General features: G+C 42.1%; 1 protein-coding gene across 4 annotated transcripts in view; it reads right to left on the bottom strand.

Moving 5' to 3' along the window:
* Nucleotides 1–2426: 2426 nt before the first annotated feature.
* Nucleotides 2427–20944, bottom strand: part of CDKL1 (cyclin dependent kinase like 1) — a 412368-nt gene continuing 393850 nt past the window's right edge. For all 4 annotated transcript variants that reach the window (XM_085626994.1, XM_085626995.1, XM_085626996.1 and 1 more), the window contains 2 exons: nt 5429–5584; nt 2427–3310 (listed from right to left, as the gene is read on the bottom strand). In XM_085626994.1, the coding sequence (XP_085483120.1) occupies nt 3200–3310; nt 5429–5584 (267 nt within the window). In that variant the 3' untranslated portion in view covers nt 2427–3199. The remainder of the gene's footprint in view (nt 3311–5428; nt 5585–20944) is intronic.

The raw sequence follows: 20944 nt of genomic DNA, 5'->3' as shown, positions 1-20944 counted from the left end.
TGATGCCAGATGTGGCTTTTAAAAGTAGAAGCCGTGCTTCACGTGTGGCATTGTGAGCTAGTCTCGATTTTCCAGATGAGTCTTGTAGAACTGGACACAGCAATATAGGTGGTGTACATGATGCACTGGTAACAAAGCCTCCTTTATCTGCTGAGTTTATCACATTTGGCTCTGCACCCAAACATTCCTTCATCTCTCCCTATGTTTAGTCCCTCTGACGTCATTCAGGGTCAGAACTGAAGGATGTCCGAGGACAAAGGATGCTATTATTGCTGTTGCTAGTACTGTAACTGGTGGGATGTGCGTGAAGCTTGCACTGCAACTGCATGTGATGTGCCCGTTTGCTGTAGGGATAGAGGCTTTGATTGCTGCGCCGTGCATTGCATGGTAGGAAGCATTCCCTACTGCTTCCTGTGCTATACATGTACAGGAGTTTGATGAAAACCTTTCCACTATGTGAATGCCAAGCATTTGGCTTCTTCAGCGTTTGCTGTAGCTTCTTTGGCAAATCTCTGGTCTGTTCCCTATGTGGACAACATCAGAGGATGTCTGACAACTTTAAGGAGGCTGGCGGCTACTAAAACAGGAGTACAGAGGATAACATGCAGTTTGTATTAAATTCAAATTCATTGAGTGCCCAGTTACTCATTAACAATTGATTTTAGCCATAATCAGGCGAATGAGTGCAGGGCATGTTATAGGTCCTATCCTTAGTAAACTAGACTATGCCCGCCCAACGCAGTCCGATGAAACGCTCAGATAAAAACAGCATTGCACATGTTTAACAGATTGATTCAGATGCATTTTATTGATCTCCTGTACATTTGAAATATACTGTATACTGAAGACAAAAAATGAACGAAATACAGAGTTGTGTTCAGAAGCAGACAAATAGCATGACTGACAAAATCACTGCTCGACCCATAGAAAAAACACACATTGTGACACTCGTGTGTGCCACTCTCTCTCTTGCACCCGCCTAGGGTACACAGATATAAAAAATGAACGAAATACAGAGTTGTGTTCAGAAGCAGACAAATAGCATGACTGACAAAATCACTGCTCGACCCATAGAAAAAACACAAATTGTGACACTCGTGTGTGCCACTCTCTCTCTTGCACCCGCCTAGGGTACACAGATATATTACCTGGTTGGGTACTTTTATTGCACAAAATCCAGTGGCATAGACCCAAAGACCTTTTCGATATGGAAACTATTTCATGGGTTCTTGTGAAAAATGAGTTTTAGCATCACAATGAGAGTTCCAAACCACTCTGCTTTATCATTGCCCATAGTTTAATCAATTTGTCATAACAGGTAAATAAAACTTTAACATTCTAATTCCAGTCACTGCACCTTGCAGAAAACAGCTTCAATGGTCTCTCTATTCAATTGACGGAATGTGTTGTTAACAATGCAAAGAGTATTTTTTCTAACATTCTTCTATTAACTTTAGGACAAATGTACAAACACTGGGAATAGCAATTTCTAAATTGAGATTTACTCTGAATCACAATTTGAAATCGCTAATCCTAATGTATGAAACTTTTATTTTTAAATTAGCAAATCCTAGTGGGTCTCAATTTGATGAGGTAGGTCACAACTGCGACATACTAGTAATAGCAGTCACAACAGAGATGGTGGCCTGCTGATGTCAGCAGAACCCCATGTCTGTGAATGCTTTTAAATAAAGCATTTTTTTTTCTTTAAATGCATCCCATTTTCCTTAAAGGAAAAATGGATGGGTTTAAAAAAAAATAGAAAGCGTATTTATTATTTTTTTAAGAGTTGACAGTGGACTCTTGAATATTTTTTTCAACTTTCAAAAAAGGAGAGGGGTTCCTTAGGGACACCTTACTGTGTGCTAATGGTTTCCCATTTTGTTCGAGGAGGTGGTATAAGGTTCAAGTTTTGCAATCAGAGTTCAGTCACAAAACATTAATACATACCATTCCAATTCGGTATTAGGGAGGAACGTCCTAAACATACCCCTTCCTAATATCGACTTAGGTTAGCGATTTGTTAACCTGTAATGATTTGCAATTTGGGTATGATACATCAGAAAAAGCTATTTTGCTGTCACAAATGAATTGGGCCGTTAGCGAAGGCAAAAAGGCTTCGTACATCTGTCCCCGAAATGCTGGAGTTCGGTATCTCACTTTTTTCAATAAACATTTCTCTAACTGAAGTAAACAGGTTTTTCAAGTTAACTGCTTCAAAAGAAACATACAATATAAAAAACACATATAATGAATAAAGTATAATATAGTCCTGCATCGCCATCTAAAGCTTCAGGTGTCATTTTCAAAGCACTTGGACTCGGGTCCTGTAGTTTATGATGACAACAGAAACCTACTAAAGTACTATGGAACCATATTACATGGTTACCCGTTATGTATAAAATCAAAAGGAAGGGACACCTACCAACTTTACGTACATTTTTTAATATTTATTGAAACAGACATTATTCAGCATTGTAGACTGTACATTGTCGTCCAACTAAAAATATATTTGAGGTAGCACCAAAGGAGAGGTAAAACGCACTGTTCTCTGCTGATTAGAACACAAACACAGCTGAAATCAGAAAAAAGAATGACACGATAGCGACATGTTATGGATGAAAAAATACAATAATGCGGGTGTTTCTGTTTTGGCACGTTGGGTATTTTCATTTATTTTGTTTTTATTTTGATTTGGCTTGCTTGAGATCTTACTGCGAAAAAAAATGGCAGCACGTGCGTTTGGCGACTTTATGAACTGCAAGCATTGTCATGGGAAAAAAGTTGTGATCTTGTTTTTAAAAAGGTAAAATGCTCGCCTTTAGTGCATAGAATGTCATTCACAAAAAACGCGGCACTTGATTCAGTGCCATTTTTTCAATCACTTGGTGAAAGTTACTTCTGTTGTTACATACAATACACCGTACATCTGCCAAAAAAGAGGATTAAACGAGACTGCCACAGTTAAAAGCCCTATTACTGAATGAAGGCTCTTGACTTTCATAAATCCAAAGTAATGCATATAAAACAAACTTATCGCATAAACCATTTTAGTTTAAAAATAGGTATTGTGTCCTTCACCGCAGCTTCGTTTGCATCTGTCCCGCCCAAGCTTGAAATATTCTTCGTCCAATGTCGCCGCGGTATGTCCTCTTTCTTGAATAAATATCTTTCGGATGGGGGGGGGGGGGCGCCAGATTTAAATGTTTGGAAACCGGTAGTTGAATTTCCTCGTGTTGGTGTAATAATACTTCTTCCCATCCAAGGCCGGTAAAATGTTACTGCTGGTCAGCTGAGGCAGGTGCTGTAACTGAACATGGAAGACAAAGTGTAAGCGTTAAAGTGACTCTTAAAGAGCGTTCCCGGAAACACAGATGTACTGGCCTTTAGAAACATTCCAGGACCGACTCAAAGAAAATCATAAACCCGCACCCACAAGTTCACGAGCCCGCATGCGTGGAGATTTACGACTGTCTGGAAATAACAATGCTTTTCCTAAGTAGGTCGTCAAAGCAGTGTCAGCTAGCTGTAGGTTTCCAGGCGTAATTCTGCAATATTTCATGAATTCCTTTCTCGAAAAATTGTGGTAGCTTTTTTGCATGTGTAATTAATTGTACATGTTGCATTATTATGCATTACTTTTTTTTATTATATTCAAAATTTTCCTAGTGGAGAATACCTTCCCTTACACCTAACCAAATTTGGGAGGCTTTCCTTTCGTTTTCCTCTAAGTAAAGGGGAGCTCTGACTATATATTTCCCTTCTTTTTACCAAGCACTTCATTCAAGTTTTACTGCTTATTTTATTTTCATTTTTTTCTGGAGCTTCTCTGAACTACTGTAGTAACCCCCTTCTTCCACCATGTCCTCCACCTTCCACCCTGTTGTAACCCCTTGCGCTACTCCAGGAAATTGTCTTCGAGATCTGGGTCTTACATTTTGTTTTATCTTCAATACACACTGATAGCCATTAGGTTGAGGGTACCACTATATATATAAAGCATATTATAATAAACACATTCCCAAGATGGGAGAGGAGTTTATGAACATCTCCAAAGTCTCAGGTGTGTGGGTGTTCACAAGCTTTACAAGGAAACCTTACCCTAGAACGCCCTGAAAGAGATTTACAACTGAGGTTTATTATACGATTGTGGGGTAAAATGATTTACGAATGCATGGTCAACTTGTCTAAATAACTTACATTCTGACTTAAAACTGCAAATGTCTTTATTGTACTCTATGATTTACAAGGTACCAGAATTGTTGACCATTACTACCAAAGACAAGTGTGCAACATTTTATAAACCTAAATATTTGTCTCGGTTAAATCCAGGAACTAGAATTATTGTACTTATGACCTTCCTATGGCAACAGTTGCACAAACACGCTACTTATTGCTGCTGTCTTTGAATAAGAGAAAGGGTAGGTCCCGATAAGTGGGCCACTTCCTCATGTCCACCAGTATTGTGCAACATAATGTCTGCTACCTTAATAGAGTTCTGATTGGTTCATTGCATCTTATACTTTCCATCATGTCTAGTTTGTTATAACTTCTTTTTCATATTCTCTCATCTTGCCCTTGGTTAGTTTTGCCTTCTCTATTTTCACCTGCATGAAGGATTAATATCTGTATCTATCATGCCTGTCTTAGCTGTATCTCCAGACAGTTCCTTTGACTTTGCAGTGGACAAGTGCTACACAGACTCCTAAGGCGTTTACGCAAGTGGGAATATCTTGTGCATAATGTAGGCAGTGTATACATACATTGCACGTCTAAATTCTGAATTACATCCGAAAACTGATCATAAACAGTGTAACTGTCACAGGAGTAGCCAGGTAAACCGAGTGCAGAATAGGGTACCACACACAAAATAATCGCTTTTTGGGTATTGCCAAACATATAGGACTACGCTGCTACACCAAATAGATCAGGTGCAAGGGAAACAGTTGGGAAGAGTATGGGAAAGTGCACTAATCAGCATATTTTTCTGTATACGTCAACAGTCTGTTTTTTTAAAAGAACTGTACAACATGGAAAACCACATATTTTTTCTAACCGTCCATATGCATACTAAACACATGGCATACTTTACAGAATATCATCCAATATACATGACTACCATATGTTTAATATTTAATGCAGTGCAAGGTACATAATTTACAAATGGGTTGCAAGGCCATTTATGTGACTGCCCCCCTAAATGCAGTAAACTATGAATACTCAAATTGTAAATTATACACTGCAGAATTTACACATCTAAATCTGTATGTATATGAATTGAGTTATTGGCATAGTGGTAAATCACAGTTTAATACTAATGATTAATATTGTTAATTTGGTGTAATTATTTGGAGGAGGAGTTGTAAAACGCATGAGCTTTTCAGTACTGCTCAAACTTCAGAGCAAGTTTTAATTTTCCAATAGTTACCCCTGGAAAGTGCTTTCTGGCTGGTCGCGTTGTTCGCCTTGTGACTCTCTCTGGTTCTCTTCCAGAGTCTGTATCTTCTCGAATGCTATCGAAATACGGATGTTCAAGAAGCTGCTGACATGTTAACCTCTCAGAGGGGTCCATGTGAAGGCAACCCTGAGTAAGGGATAAAGAACACAAGAGATCTGAGTTATGCACAAATCAAGAACAACTGTATTTAGTACTGGACCGCCGAAGACCAGAATGTCAACCTGGCCTCCACGTGCATTCCCACCAAATCGCGTGAGTGGCAGCCAACTTTGGTGTAGGCCCTTAGTCAGCCACACTTCCCTTCTCTGTATAGACCCTTTGCTGGACATGCCTGCTTACAACACTGAAACCCTGGAAATCCATCATTGGGAAACATCAAAATGGAGACTGAAACATAAAATTGCACTCAAGTTTCATTACTATAGCTGGGACAATCTCTTCAAAACTATGCAGGGACATAGCTTTAATAGAGCCACCCTGAATCGATTTGCTGTCTCTTTCTGGTTTTGTATGTTAACTCCTCAGGCCTCTATCACAGATTATTGCTGGAGATCTGTAGTCAACCACCCATCTGATCGTGACACAGTCCGCTCTCAACAAATCTCAAACGAGTGTTCACCTATGACCTGACAACCATCACAGGCAAGTCCATACAATCTATTGATTTTCGTTTAGATTTTTATGAAACTAAAAACGATTTCTACAAACTTCCTCAAACCTCTGACAGGACTTTCTCATACTCAAAAGTCCCTTCCTGTTGATCTTCCATCCATCTCCCACTGCTTGCATCCCCACACATCTTTGTGGCAGATATATCTATCCCCCTTCCTCCAAATCAGATCTTCCTAAAAAACAGAAATAAGGGTCGTGGCTGTGTTGTAGCCTTGGTTCATCATGGTCCCCTAATACTCTGGGATACTTGATGACCCATCATTTATTTATTTATATAGTGCACTGCTATCCCGAGGGCATCTAGGCGCTTGCAGAGTTGGCGCACAGAACACCAATGAGATGTTAGAGTTCCAGTCCTTAAATGAGAATATAGAGTATAAAGCCATGTCTTAAGATCTTTCCTAAAGGACAATAGATCAGAGGAATTCTTTCAATAAAAAGGTAGCTTGTGGTAATACTAGTAAAGCTTTTACCACCCCATCTCTGGAGAAGGAAGGTTGGCTCTATCACCAACTTCAGTGAGGCCGACCGAAGTGTATGTGCTGGGATGTGCCATTGGAAGCACTTTATCAGGTAGATAGGGCTTGAATTCTGTAATGCCTTAAAGGCAATACATAATGCCTTGAACCTGATGCGCTTCTCAATTGGTAGCCAGTGTAGGGTGTCGAGAGCATGTTTAGCTGATAAATATTTAGCTTGTCCAAAGAGCAATCTAGCTGCAGAATTCTGAAGTACCTGCAGTTTTGCCACTACTATTTTGTTTGCTCCGACCAGTAGCCCATTGCAATAATAGAGTTTCGATAACCCTAAAGCTGCCACAGCTGTTTTCTGCAGATTTACCGGTATAAATGGAAGAATTTTCCTCAGGATTTTCAGAGTGTAGTAGATAGATGCAGTAAGCGATTTTACATGATGGAAAAAAAAGTGGTATCTAAGATGACTCCAAGATTTTTGGCCTTGGTGACTGGGGTAGGAACAGTTCCCAACTCCAACAGCCACCATTCTGAGGACCAGAATGATGCATCGCTGCCAAACAGTAGAACCTCTGTTTTATTGGAGTTCAACTTAAGGCAGTTCTCAGCCATCCATTCACTGACACATCTCATGCACTCCTTGAAATTATGGGCTATATCATGGTTTTATGATAATCGGAGTGTCGTCTGCGTATGATACCAACTCAAAACCATGAGTTTTAATCATACGAGCCAGAGGAGCGACATAAATGTTGAAAAGGGTAGGGCTCAAGGATGAACTTTGATGCACCCCGCATGGGAGCCTGACACATTTTGATTTGAAACCTCCTACTTCAACAAATTGGTCACGATGAAGCAAAAATGACCAGAGGAGGAACAGAGTTGGACCTGCTACCCCTGCTTCTTGAAGCCGATATATTAAAGTGCCATGATCCTCCATATCAAAGGCAGCTGACAAGTCTAGTAGTATCAGAGCTGCCGAACCAGCTTTGCCAACCGCCAATCTAATTTCCTCAGCTCCGGTGAATAAGGCCAGTTCGGTACTATGCTGGGCTCTAAAACCTTACTAGGTGGAGTCAATAAAGGCGACTAACTCATGATTCACGTTTCTCTAAAAATTTTGCTGGTAGAGGTAAACGGGAGATGGGGTGATACTTCCCTACATCTGTTTTATCAAAGTTTGATTTTTTTAACGGAGGTAAAATTGATGTTTTTTTCCACATCATTGGGAAGCTCCCCATTTCAATAGCGGTATTAAGAACCTCCATGAGTGGATGTGCAACTGGCATTTGAAATTACTCTAGGAGGACAAGGATCCAAAGGGGATCCAGATTTAGTGGCTAAAAGAAGTTTTAAGGTTTGTTCATAAGAGATCGATGTAAAATTTTAAAAGCAGGATGGATTGAGTTCAGGATATGGAATGGACAAGTCTGAGAGTGGATTTACAGTATCTATTATTGAAGCCTGAACACTCTGGGCATTTACAGAGCGTAAGGAAAAGGTGAAGTAAATGGAAGAAACTTTATCACAAAAGTAAGAGGCCAAACTATTGCAAAAAGCTTGAACTGTTGTGCTTTGACTAGTCTCCTGCAAATGGCTGAGTTTCAAAACCGTTGTTCTTTGCTCCTTCTGTTTTTCTGAAAAATAGCTGATTTTAGTTTTCTTAATCATTTCTTTATATTGTGCCAGTCTTAACTTATATATTTCTTTCTCCCTGGGATCGTAGTGTTTGCGCCTGCATCTTTCTTGACTACGACAGAGTCTTTTTGATAGCTTTAGTTCTTCAGAGAACCAGGGTTCAGTGGGTGCTTTCCTGCTTGTTTTCTCAGCTCTCTGGGGAATGGTGGTATGTGCCGCTGCTGTAATCCAGTTATGATATTGTAAAGAAGTTGTTTCTGGGTCTCTGGCAAGGCAGGGGTTGTTCTGACTCAAATGAGTAGAAAATTCGGTTTTATCTATATGCTGCCACAAGTAGCTTTTATGGCTACTATCATGACCATGCTAATAGCCGGTTGAAAGAGGCGGAATGAGAGTTAGCATCACTGCAAAATGGTCGGATCAGTGAAGTTGTAAGTTAATATTGTATTTCAACAGGGACAAGTCCAAGAGGTGTATTGTAGTAGGGCCCAGCAGTATGAGTGAGCCCTTCTACAATCTGCTCTAGGCCTGCGCCTATCACTAGGTCCATCAAGGCCCGAGAATCTTTATCAGAAAGGTTATCTAAATGGAAATTGAAGTCGCCTAAAATGGTGAAATCTTGTGAGTTTACTTTATATTCCAAAAGCTGCCCCATAGTTTGCATGAAGTTGATTCTGGAGCCAGGCGGCCTATACACTCGCAGCCCATTGCATGAGAACACATGGCTGGCTGCTATCTTAAAGGAGAGTACCACAGCTTCCTTGTCTGTGGGAATACCTTTAAAATATGCTTTCAGATGATCTCTATCAAATTTTTGCCAGACCTCCTCCCTTTTTGTCCAATCGGTCCTGCCTGGCTATTGCAAACCCTGGTGGGATAGCTAGGACTAAATCTGGCCCGGAGGTTTCATCAGCCCAGGTTTCGTGACGAAAATAAGATCCGGGGCGTGGGAATCAACAAAATGACCAAATTCATACTTTTGTTTAATTAGTGACCGCGCATTTAGCAATGCGCATGACCACCCGCGATTAGGTTTTTTGATCTTAGGGCCGACCTGGTCCCTCCTTGTCCCTACCGGGTGCACCTTATGGCTGTCCGTTGTAACCTCATCTAAGTGAACCATACTTGAGTATATTTTAACCACCTCTACTACATCTCTGGTCTGTACTGTTTTCTACCATCCACCCAAGAAATGCTTCCACACCTTCAAATATAATCTACTAAATCTCAACCAACATGCTCTGCTGCTCTCTGATTATATGGGTAGACGGTCTTACAAATTCTTTTTATCTGAGTATAATCAAATATGTGCACACCCTTCGTTTTTCAGAATTGGACAAAAAATCAACACGATTGGACCACTGCCTGGACCTCAAGTTTAGTACATTACTTGAACTCCAACTCCTCGATGTTTATCAGCTATCTTGATGAGACTAAGGAGGTGAGGTGGTAAAGTCAGTGATAATGATATATGGGACTTGGGATGACTTGCAATTCAAGCAAAATTGGATGAAATTCCACCGCGATTACAGGTATACTAGTTGGGGAAGCCTCGTATTATTTGCTTCTCATATGTGGACTCTTGCTCCTAATTCAACCAAGTGGATATGATATGCACATGGATTTTCAAGGAAAAAGACAGAGTAGTTTGCTATTGATGGGTGGTTAGGAACATAACTACCAAAGTAATTGGGTTTGGTATGGTGCAGAATAAGGTGTACTAAACTAATGGAATGGAAGGATGTTGTATCCATCACGTACAAACATTATTATGTGCTCTCTAGAGGGAGGGCAATGATTTAAAGCAGGATGCTGCTTGGATTAGGTACTAGTTGTTGTAGTTTTTGTTTATTGCACTGATTAAAGTTCAGATGCTAACTCTCACAAGAATCAGGGGTGAAGATGTAATATTTGGAGATATACATGTCTGATTCATTGTTGATGTTGGATTAATCGAGCTGCCTGAGATAAAGTGTGTCTGTCTTCATATAGTTGAAATTTAAATAAAGGATGAATACAAAAGGCCATTCTGGAGCCATCACACAACAATAATTTAGATGTTTTTAACCATTTGATCTCAAAGTTATCCAATACCCTTAACTCCGATGCTCCCTCCACAGTCCAGAATCAGAGCCCTGTGAAACCCAGTAGTTGGTATACCGACAGCCTGTGCCAAAGGTAAAAAGTGCTTTACTCAGACGATGGATATTAATCAAATGTCTCTCTGACGATATAGCCTGCCATGGCCATGCAAACAGCTTCTTAACCACTGGGATAACCCCCCAGTTCCTAAAGCATGACATTATTACCAGCATTGTAAAGAGACCCATAGCTGATTTGGGGAGTCACAACCCCTAATGTTCACTAGATCACAAAGTTTGTGACAGCTAAATGGCTTTAAAATATTTACTAAACCAATTTTGCGATTCAGTAAGTGCTTACTTAATCGCAAAATGGATTTAGAAATGCATACTGACTAGCAGTTTGTAAAGTTGCTTCCATTAGTTATTATTTCTAGAAAATATGCTTCCTGTTGCTGAAAGGGAAATATATTATCTTTCAAGTACTGTAGCCTGAAAACATTGTTTAAATACAATAAAATGACTATAAAAAAATAGATGGATGTAAAGAAAAAAAACATTGGCCAAATAAAGTATAAGCCCACCAGCCTTGGCCCTGACGTATACTACTTTTTAGGTGTTTGTGCGGGTGATCAGGTTGAATGCCATCACTCACAGTGCAAGAGAGCCAATGGTCGAAGTGGGCTGACCCAATGCTGTATGCTGTGGTTAGGTGGATGTAAAATGTGAAAAACAGGTGAACAAGCCGGTACTTAAAGAGGACCGGTTCAAAGCCTCTTTATACATGTGAACAGGCTTATACGTTTCTTATTACATGACACAGGCGAGACAACTAGATCAGTCTATAGACCAGAACCAAAAGGTGTTCTTGGTTAATTAGTGTTACAAAGGGTTTGCTTCAGTGGGGTTTGGAGGGGTGAATCATTCATGAGTAACAGAAAGAGGGACAGAGATTAGTATGAGCGCTACACTAAAGTCTTTCATAATAGTAGACCATAAGGAAAGTAGTAAATGCGTAATTAGTTCAAATATTTGAATAACTTACTCACTACCAAAACACTGCTCCAGATTTTTTACGTAAAGATTGATGATTTCTCACAAAAAGTAACATAATTCAGTGAGTGAAACTCAAAACAGTGTTGTTGCAGCTGAACTACAGGCGTCCCAGGAGGTTCTACGGTTAAGGCAGTGTATTTGTATTCATGTCTTGGCAATAATGCCCCTCTGTAAATACAATATCGCCAATTCTAATGGCCTGCTGTCCAGTAAAAGAATTCACGTAAAATATCTGGGATCTCGTTGGTCTGGTTTATTGTGTTTTTGCAATGGATGCAGAGTTAGGGATCTACATGTTTTGTTGTGTGAATTAACTCCCCTTCCTGCCATTGGCTGGTAGCTGGCGGCCATGTCAGATCTTCCAGACTGTTATTAGATCATGCTTTGCACAAGCCAAACTGAGTCAACTAAACGTGATATAAACGTGCATTGAACAGAGTGCTAAAGGAATTGGTATATTGCACCTTTTTAGTGAAATCTCAGTTTGAGGACGAGTTGAATGTAACGATTTGCTTTATGCAAAACCAAATAAAGAAGTATTCCCTATAACACTTTTATCTATTACTTTATTTAAAAATGAAGGAACAAGATAAGTAAGAAAACAAGTTACTTACCTGTAACTACAGTTATCCAGTATTGGTATCTTTCATAGATTCACATGCCTGAATCATTCCCCGTCTCCGAGGCGGGAGTCCCACGGTAAATACAAAAGTAGTGCCAAATATTAATAGTAGTAGTAGGCCCCAAAGAAAAGGCCTGAGGCCTAGATCTTAGCAGCCTATCTACATCAGTATTCCAAAAGAACCACAAAATTGGTCCCAACCAATCAGCACCCTCTAGAACACTCTCAGCAGAGCCAGTTCTCCTCAGATTTTCCTTAGCACAAGTGGGAAGTAAGTGTCCCAAAACATAGAGAACTGACTCTATGGGGAGGAGGGTGGGTGCATGTGAATCTATGAAAGATACCAATACTGGATAACTGTAGTTACAGGTAAGTAACTTGTTTTCTTATCCGGTATTGGGGTATCTTTCATAGATTCACATGCCTGAATCAGAGTAGCAAGCAGTATGCCAAGTATACAGTTGTTTGCGGATGGTGGGAGACTAGTGCTGATAAACTCCCAATTGCATCCACAACTTGTTAACAAAAGGTATAATAAACCAAACTTTAGAATTCAAAAGCATGTAACATACACAGGGAAATGAATCATGCACCATAATAACATTCTATGTCAGACATGCCATCATTGCAGAAAATGTCAGTGTCATGAATATTGCAAGCCATAGATAGCATGTAAAAGACAGAAAAGGTACCTGAAACTGACCTCAAAGAAAAAGATGGCGTAGGACAGCTTGTCCAACTGCTGCACCATCCTGATGTGTAGATTGAAGGCAGTAATGTCTCGTGAACGTGTGGACATTCTTCCATGTCACAGCACGACCGATATTTTCTAGAGTTACCCCAGCAAACCACGCTGTAGACGCTGCCACTGTTCTTGTGGAGTGGGCCTTGGCTTTCCTTAGCAATGGCCTGTTAGCCTTGTCATGGCAGAAATGGATTGTAGATGCTATCCATCTGGCAAAAGTGGCTTTTGTGCCTGCAGTTCCCAGAGTAGTTTGGCCGTAAGCCACGAACAACTGGTCGGATTTTCTAATGCTCTTTGTTTTTTGAAGGTAGAATTTTAAACATCTTTTAATATCAAGAGAATGTAAGGCTCTTTCCGCTGGTGTAGACGGATTTGGGGAGAAAGTCCTTAATTTTACCGGTTCGTTGAGGTGAAACTGTGACGGTACTTTAGGTATGAATGTAGGATTAGTCCGGAGGGTCACGTAGTCCTGAGTGAAATGTAGAAATGGTTCTTTTATAGTGAAGGACAAATTTCACTAACTCTTCTAGCGGATGTCAGAGCCAGAAGTAAGGCAACTTTCCAGGTGAGGAATTTGAGTTCGGCCTTGTGGATCGGCTCGAATGGGTGTTTCATTAGTTGCGTTAGGATAGTGTTAAGTTCCCACTCCGGTGGAGGAGGCCTTACCGGAGGAAACGCTCGGAAAAGTCCTTTCATGAATTGTTTGATCAAAGAGGATGAACATAAAGAAGGAAGTTGAGCACCTTTTCTGAATCTGGAAAGTGCGGCTAAATGGACTTTGACTGATGAAAAAGTGAGTCCAGACCTTGCCAGATTTAGCAACTAAGGAAGGATCTGTTCCGCAGGAGCTTCCACAGGGTGAACGTTGTTAGCCTTGCACCAACAGCAAAAACGCTTCCATTTTAGACGGTAAGTCTTAAATGTGCTGTGAGCTCGCGATTTTGTCAATATGTCACAACAGTCCTGAGGGATGTTAAGGTCCTTGAATTCTAAGAAATCAGGAGCCATGCGTGTAAATGTAGAGACTGAGGGTCTGGGTGAAGCACCTGACCTTTGTTCCTCGACAACATTGTGGGTGTCGGAAGAAGACGGATCGGCGGGTCCTGGGATAATAACAGAAGTTCTTGGAACCAGTACTGGCATGGCCACCGGGGTGCAATCAGGATGAGACGGCAGCCCTCCAATTTCATCTTGCGTATTACCCTAGGGATTAGAGGTATTGGGGAAAAAGCGTAAGCACAAATCCCTGACCATCGCATGGACAGGGCATTCCCCATTGATCCCTGTTGAGAGTATCTGCTGGCGTAATATCGGCATTTTTTGTTGTCCTTCGTTGCGAACAAATCCAGTGCCGGCTTGCCCCAAGCTCTGAACACCTTGTTCACTTGATTCTGCTCTAGCTCCCACTCGTGGCAGTCCGATTGGGACCTGCTGAGCATGTCCGCCAGGGTATTGTGGAGACCCCTGACATGTTCTGCTCTTAGGGTTATGTTGTGGAGTGTGACCCATTCCCACAACTCCTGAGCCTCTCTTGACAAAGTTGCCGATCTTGTTTATGTAAAACATGCTGGTGGTATTGTCGGTCCGAACCAGTACTGATGAACCTGCAATCCTTGGAAGGAAAGCTTGCAGGGACAGGAAAATTGCTCGCAATTCCAGGCTGTTGATATGTTGTTTCTTGTACTCTGGAGACCACTTTCCTTGTATCTGTATATCTTGGAGATGACCTCCCCATCCTTCCATGGAGGCATCCGTTGTGAGAACAAAATCTGGAATATCCTGTATGAAAGTGAGCCCTTCTGCTAAGTTGGGCATCTGTGACCACCAATGCAGAGCGTTTTTCATGCGTGGTGGGACTCTGAGGATGTCGTCGAAGGAACCCACGGCCTGCTGCCACTGAAGGTGTAGCTCCTCCTGTAGAGGTCTTATTCGGAGTCTTGCCAAAGGGACGAGATTTATTGCCGAAGAGCACATCCTCAGGAGTGAAGCAAACATGCGGACAGAAACTGACTTTCTTCTGGAAATCAGAATTGCCAGCTTTTGAAGACGAACCTGTAGTTCGTGAGATAAGAATGCCCTGCAATGGACTGTATCCAGCAGAGCTCCAAGAAATGGAAGGACCTACTTCGGGCGTAACTGAGATTTGCTCCTGTTCACAGTTAGCCCCAGAGATTTGAAAAGATGAAGAGACGTTGTAATGGCAATCTTGACTGCTAGTTCCGAAGGACCTTTGATTAACCAATCGTCCAAATACGGGAATACTTGGATTCCCCAGGATCTTAACGCAGCTGCTACAGGAGCTAGGTACTTTGTGAAGATCCTCTGAGCCGATTTGAGTCCAAACGGGACCACCTTGAGCTGATAATGGGCGCCAGCCACAGTGAAGCGAAGATATTTGCGATGTTTGGGATGTATTGGGATGTGGAAGTAAGCGTCTTCCATATCCAGAGAAGCCATAAAATCTCCCTCGTTGAGACAACCTAGAATCTCTGAAAGTGTGACCATGAGAAATCCTTGTTTTTTGAGGAATCTGTTCAGGTTGCGATGGTCTAGAATCGGGCGCCATTCCCCCGATTTCTTTTTGATCAGAAAAAATCGGGAATAGAAACCTGTCCATTGCTGATGTGATGGAACCTTCTCTATTGCATTCTTGAGGAGCATCGTTAAAGTTTCTTTGAATAATAAGTGAAGACGAGGAGGAGGGGGTCACTTGGGCGGAGTGGTGGGTGGCTTGGTGACAAATTCTAGGGTATGACCGTTGTTCACCAGGTCTAGAACCCATTGATCTGAGGTAATTTCTTGCCACTTGTCCACAAATGCTGAAATTTTCGCGCCCACGGGAAGGGGAATAGGTGTGGTAGACGGCCTGCGGAGATCACTGCTTTCTGTTGGCGTCTCGTCCTTGATTTTGAGATCGTTTTCGACCGCCCTGATGAGAGAAACCAGACGTGTTGGATTGCCTGTATGAAGATTGGTAATTTTGTCTATATTGGGGCTGGTATTGTCTGTTCTGCTGGTTTTGGTATCCTCCTCTAGAGGAAAACCCACGCCCCCTTGCGCCTCTGAAGGATCTGCGTTTGTACTGCAATGAACCCAATGATCTTGCAGTATCTGTATCAGTTTTTATTGCCTGGAGGGCTTCATCGATGTGTTTTCCGAACAACGATTCGCCATCATAGGCCATGTACAATATTTTTGTCTGGACTTGAGGTCTGAAAGTGGTGGCCTTAAGCCAACCCTGGCGTCTGAGTACTGCCACACCAGCCAGCTGGCGAAAATTTGTATTGACAATGTCTAGTGCGCAATCTATGGTTTCAGATGGCGCGCACTCTCCCTCTAATAGAATTTTTCTTCCTTCCTGTCTCCTGTCTTCCGGAATGAGCTCAATAAGTCCAGCCATCTCCGACCACATTTGGCAGTCATAATGCCCTATTATTGCTAGGGAGTTAGCTGCTCTGATGGAGGCAGCTGCCATTGTCGAAAACTTTTTGCCGATCAAATCAAGATGACGCCCTTCCTTGACTGGCGGTGTAGTAATGGGTGTTGCGGGTTCTTGGATCTTTGTTGGGCAGCCTGGGAAATTACTGAATCTGGTCGAGGAAGGCCAATGAGACAGGATGGACTATTGGCCGGAGCACTGTATTTCTTATCTATCCGTGGAAGCACTGCTGGCACAGATGCAGGAGTTTTCATGATTTTGATCCCTTCTTTCCAGATGTAATCAATTATCGGGACAGCCCTCGTATTCTTTCTGGATTCCTTCTTAAAATCATGTAGGAAGCATTTAGTTTGTTCAACCGTGACAGGCAATTGAAATCTAACAGCAGCTCGCTGCATTAGATTATGAAATCCCCCTATATCCTCTGGGGGGGATTCATATGGTAGAGGAGTCGGTGGTGATAATATAGGGATAATATAAGAATCCCAAGGATTTGCAGGAATGGTCTCTGGAAGTTCACCCTCTTCAACTTCCTCTTCGGAGGACGTGTCCTGACCATGATGAGGGTCTTCAGGAGGGTCTGGAAGCTGAGGCGTTGGAACAGGAGCGTCAGGTGAAGGCAAAGGATCCGGAACCAGCACAGGTGGTGGTGGAACTTGTGGAATGACGTGCTGTGGGGGAAAACACTGTCTGTAATCTGCTAGCATGGCTTGCAGGTCTTGTATTAGAGTTGGAGGCAGATGGCACATCTCACTCTGGCGAGGTTGTCTATGGTAAACTCTCTGATGCGGGACAACAATGTCCTCTTGATAATATTGTTCTTGATAATCCTCCTCCTCTTCATCATCATCATCATCATCTTGACATTTGATGTGTAGCTCCGAAGGATGATGAGCTATCCCAAATAGTCCTTCTTCCTCTTCGTCCTCGTAATCATCATCCTCTTCCTGCACATATGTTTCCAGGAGATGTGAGGGAGTAAGCAGTGAAATATTGCTATATTCATGTCTTTGAAATGTTCTGAGCTGAAAACACATAGATGAAACAGGTGTTGAATGAGTAGGAGCCATAGGCAATGCAGGTGCCGCAGACGGAACAGGTAAGTCCCCAGTCGATGGAATTGTCGTCGACGGGCTCTCCATCGATGGATTAGTCGTCCTACGTCGACGGGACCTTCATCGCCGGACTCGACGTCGACGGGACCTTCGTCGACGGGCTTGACGTCGATGGAACGGTCGTCGACGGTGTCGTGGGTAATCACCAGCTGCGTCTTCGTCGACGATACTACTCTCGTCGACGGTGGAGGCTTCGTCGACGGTAATTTCGTCGATGTGGACTTCGACGCTGACTTCCTCGACGACGGTTTTCTTTGACAGGATAGTAATCCTCATCGACAGACGTCGTCGACACAGTCTCTGTCGACGAAGGAGCAGAAGAAGTGACAGAAATCGTCGACGATGGAGGGAAAGCCAGAGATTTTGAAAGGCTTTTACTCAGTTTTTGTAGACGTCTTTTTAGAGTCCTTGAGAGCAGAGTCCTGAGGAGACTGCGTTGACCCAGAGGAGATGAGAGGAGTCCTCTGAGAAGGGCCAGAAGTAGAGTGGGAAGATTTATGGTGTTTTTTCCCCTCGCTTGAAGAGCTGTCCTGAGACCTAGCTCTCTTGCTAGAAGTTGAGGCTCTATCATCCTCTTCAGCCGAAGAGGATTTAAGCCATAACAGCACTCTCGCCTCCCTATCCCTAAGAGTCTTAGTAGGGAAGGTACGGCAAATTTTGCAATCTTTTACCTCATGTTTAGGGTAGAGGCAGTAGATGCAGTCCATATGCTGGTCATCAACATGGACTCTCTTCTTGGCGCAGGTTCTGCAGGACTTGAACAAGGCTTTATTGTCAGACATCATGGAATAAAGAAGAAAAACTGAGTGGCACTCAGGGAGACTCCCTTCCACACAACGTGCGGTGAAAATCTGAGGAGAACTGGCTCTGCTGAGAGTGTTCTAGAGGGTGCTGATAGCTGATTGGTTGGGACCATTTTGACATAATGATGTACATAGGCTGCTAAGATCTAGGCCTCAGGCCTTTTCTTTGGGGCCTACTACTACTATTATTTGGTACTACTTTTGTATTTACCGTGGGACTCCCGCCTCGGCGACGGGGAATGGTTCAGGCATGTGAATCTATGAAAGATACCCCAAACAAGCATTATTTTATGATTCTTTTTCACCATACACGTTTTAACTGCTCCATACAAGTAGTTTTTTAAAACAAATAATTTACTTATTAAATTGGGAAGGTAAGGGGTGTAAGGACCAGGAATTGAGTTAGAAGTGAAACAAATAGTAACAAGAAAGCCTGACGTAATAATAGATACAAAATTCACATAGATGAAAAAAAATAAAAGAGGGAAAATGTTTGGTTAAGGGGGTAGTCTAGGGGAAACACTAGAGCGCAACCAATTTTGGCAAAAATGAGAGGGGGAGGGGGAAGCAACACCAGCCAACAAAACCTGGCAAACCACAACAGATTTGGCCTAGGCAAATGTTTATTTTATTTTTTCCTTTTTGTCCCCCAAACACCTGCAAAATGCATAAAGACTGGCAAAAAAACACACAAAAATAAACAACATGAGTTGCAGAGGAGCTATGGCACACCAGTCCTGGCACGGACGTGCACTTCTTTTTGTACTTGTAATCAGTCAAAATACAGTCACTCTTAGTGCAAGACACTCTGTGGATGAAGTTATCCTACCTACCGCCCTGGCTATATGCTGAGGTGGACAGAAGCAAAATGTGAATGACAGTGAACAGATCAATGGATGAAAAGGGTTGCCTGAAAACCCGTCTGTACATGTGTGTGTAGTTTTATTATGATTTTCTTTGAAAAACATGTGGCTTGTGTGGCAGCTAAAGCTATTTATAGGTCAGGCTTAAACACCATGTTCAAAAAATGTAATGAAGACACTTTGATTTAAAGTGATATTGATCTTTTGAACATCGATATTTTAATATATATCTTTCTAAGGAAAATGTAATATTGTCTTAAATCAAGTCTATTCTGCAGATTTTGTTTTGTGTCCTCATATTTATAATATTGCAATTATACTATAAGAGGTGGCTGAGGAAATTGGGAACCCCTGATCCTCCTGCTGGTCTGATCCGGCTTATGCCTCCAATAATAGTGGGATTTGGTAATATTTGTTTAAAACCGTGAATTTTATACTATTTATTTAAACTTGGTGCAATCTAATAACCTGTTGTTCGGAATTCAACAGATGCTACAAATAGCACTAAGAACAGAGTTTGTCCTAAAAAAATGGAGCATAACACAGAGATTTTGGTGATTTATGACGTAAAAGAAAACAAGTTACTTACCTGTAACTGTAGTTCTCCAGTATTGGACCTTTCATAGATTCACATGCCTGAATCATTCCCCGTCGTCGAGACGGGAGTCTCCGGTACATAAAAAAGCATTGCTTAGTATCATAGCAAACAGAAAAAAAGGCCTAGGCTCATTTTCCTTTGCAACCCATAACCTTCGTTATGTAAAAAAGGACTAACCTTGTCCCTGAGCCAATCAGAGCCTCTCACCCTCTAGAACACTCCTGAGAGAACCTTCTGCCCTCAGATTTTCGTGCACTTGTGCAATAACACTCTTTGTGCTAAATCCGAGGTGAGCCTCTCAGGGGAGGAGGGTGGGTTGCATGTGAATCTATGAAAGGTCCAATACTGGAGAACTACAGTTACAGGTAAGTAACTTGTTTTCTTACTCCAGTATTGGAGCCTTTCATAGATTCACTTGCCTGAATCAGAATAGCGAGCAGTAAATAAATGCACATTTTTTGTTACCTAGAAAGTGAATCCAGGAAACATATACAGTGTGATAAAACTGGTATCTGTAAACCAAATTCCACATATCAAAAATTCTTTGCAAATGGTAATACAATGAACAATAAAATGTGCCAACGTACATAACCAAGGAAGGAGGGATGGTAAAGAACGCTCACCGTTACTGGATAAGGTTCCTCAGCACCGCTTCTCCCACCGCCACATCTCTCTCTGTGGCTGCATCCAAGCAGTAATGCCTGGTGAAGGTGTGCATACTCGTCCAGGTCGCCGCCCTGCAGATATCCTGGATCGGTACTCCTGCAAATAGAGCAGTAGAGGTGGAGACTGCTCTTGTAGAATGTGCACGGACTCGTGCATTCAAAGGTCGGCCAGCTGCCTGATGACAATACCCTATGGCACTTGATATCCATCTGGCAATTCCTCTCTTTGACAAAGGGAAACCCTTTCTGGGTGCGCTGTAGGCCACAAAAAGCTGTGAAGACTTGCGGAAAGGCTTAGTTTTCTGCAAATAGAATTTCAAACAACGCTGGACATCCAGCGAGTGGAGAGCTCTTTCCGCCGCTGTTGATGGTTGTGGAAAAGATCTTTTGAGAATTAAAGGTTCGTTCAAATGAAAGTCAGTTGGAACCTTAGGGATGAATCTTGGATTAGTCCGGAGTATTATCCTGTCCTCCTTGAACTGCAAGAAAGGTTCTTGGATCGTGAGAGCCTGAATTTCTCCCACTCTCCTGGCTGAAGTGAGCGCAATGAGAAGCGCAACTTTCCAGGAAAGAAATTTCAGTTCCGCCCTGTGAATTGGCTCAAAGGGCTGTTTCATCAACTGGGAAAGAACGACGTTCAATTGCCAGAGAGGTGGTGGCGGTTTTATTGGAGGGAAAACTCGGAACAGACCTTTCATAAATTGCTTGATGACTCT

This window comes from Triturus cristatus, chromosome 9, assembly GCF_964204655.1.
Source record: "Triturus cristatus chromosome 9, aTriCri1.1, whole genome shotgun sequence".
NCBI classification, from domain to species: domain Eukaryota; kingdom Metazoa; phylum Chordata; class Amphibia; order Caudata; family Salamandridae; genus Triturus; species Triturus cristatus.
Note: the sequence above shows the minus strand (reverse complement) of the source record. Positions and strands in the feature narration are given on the sequence as shown.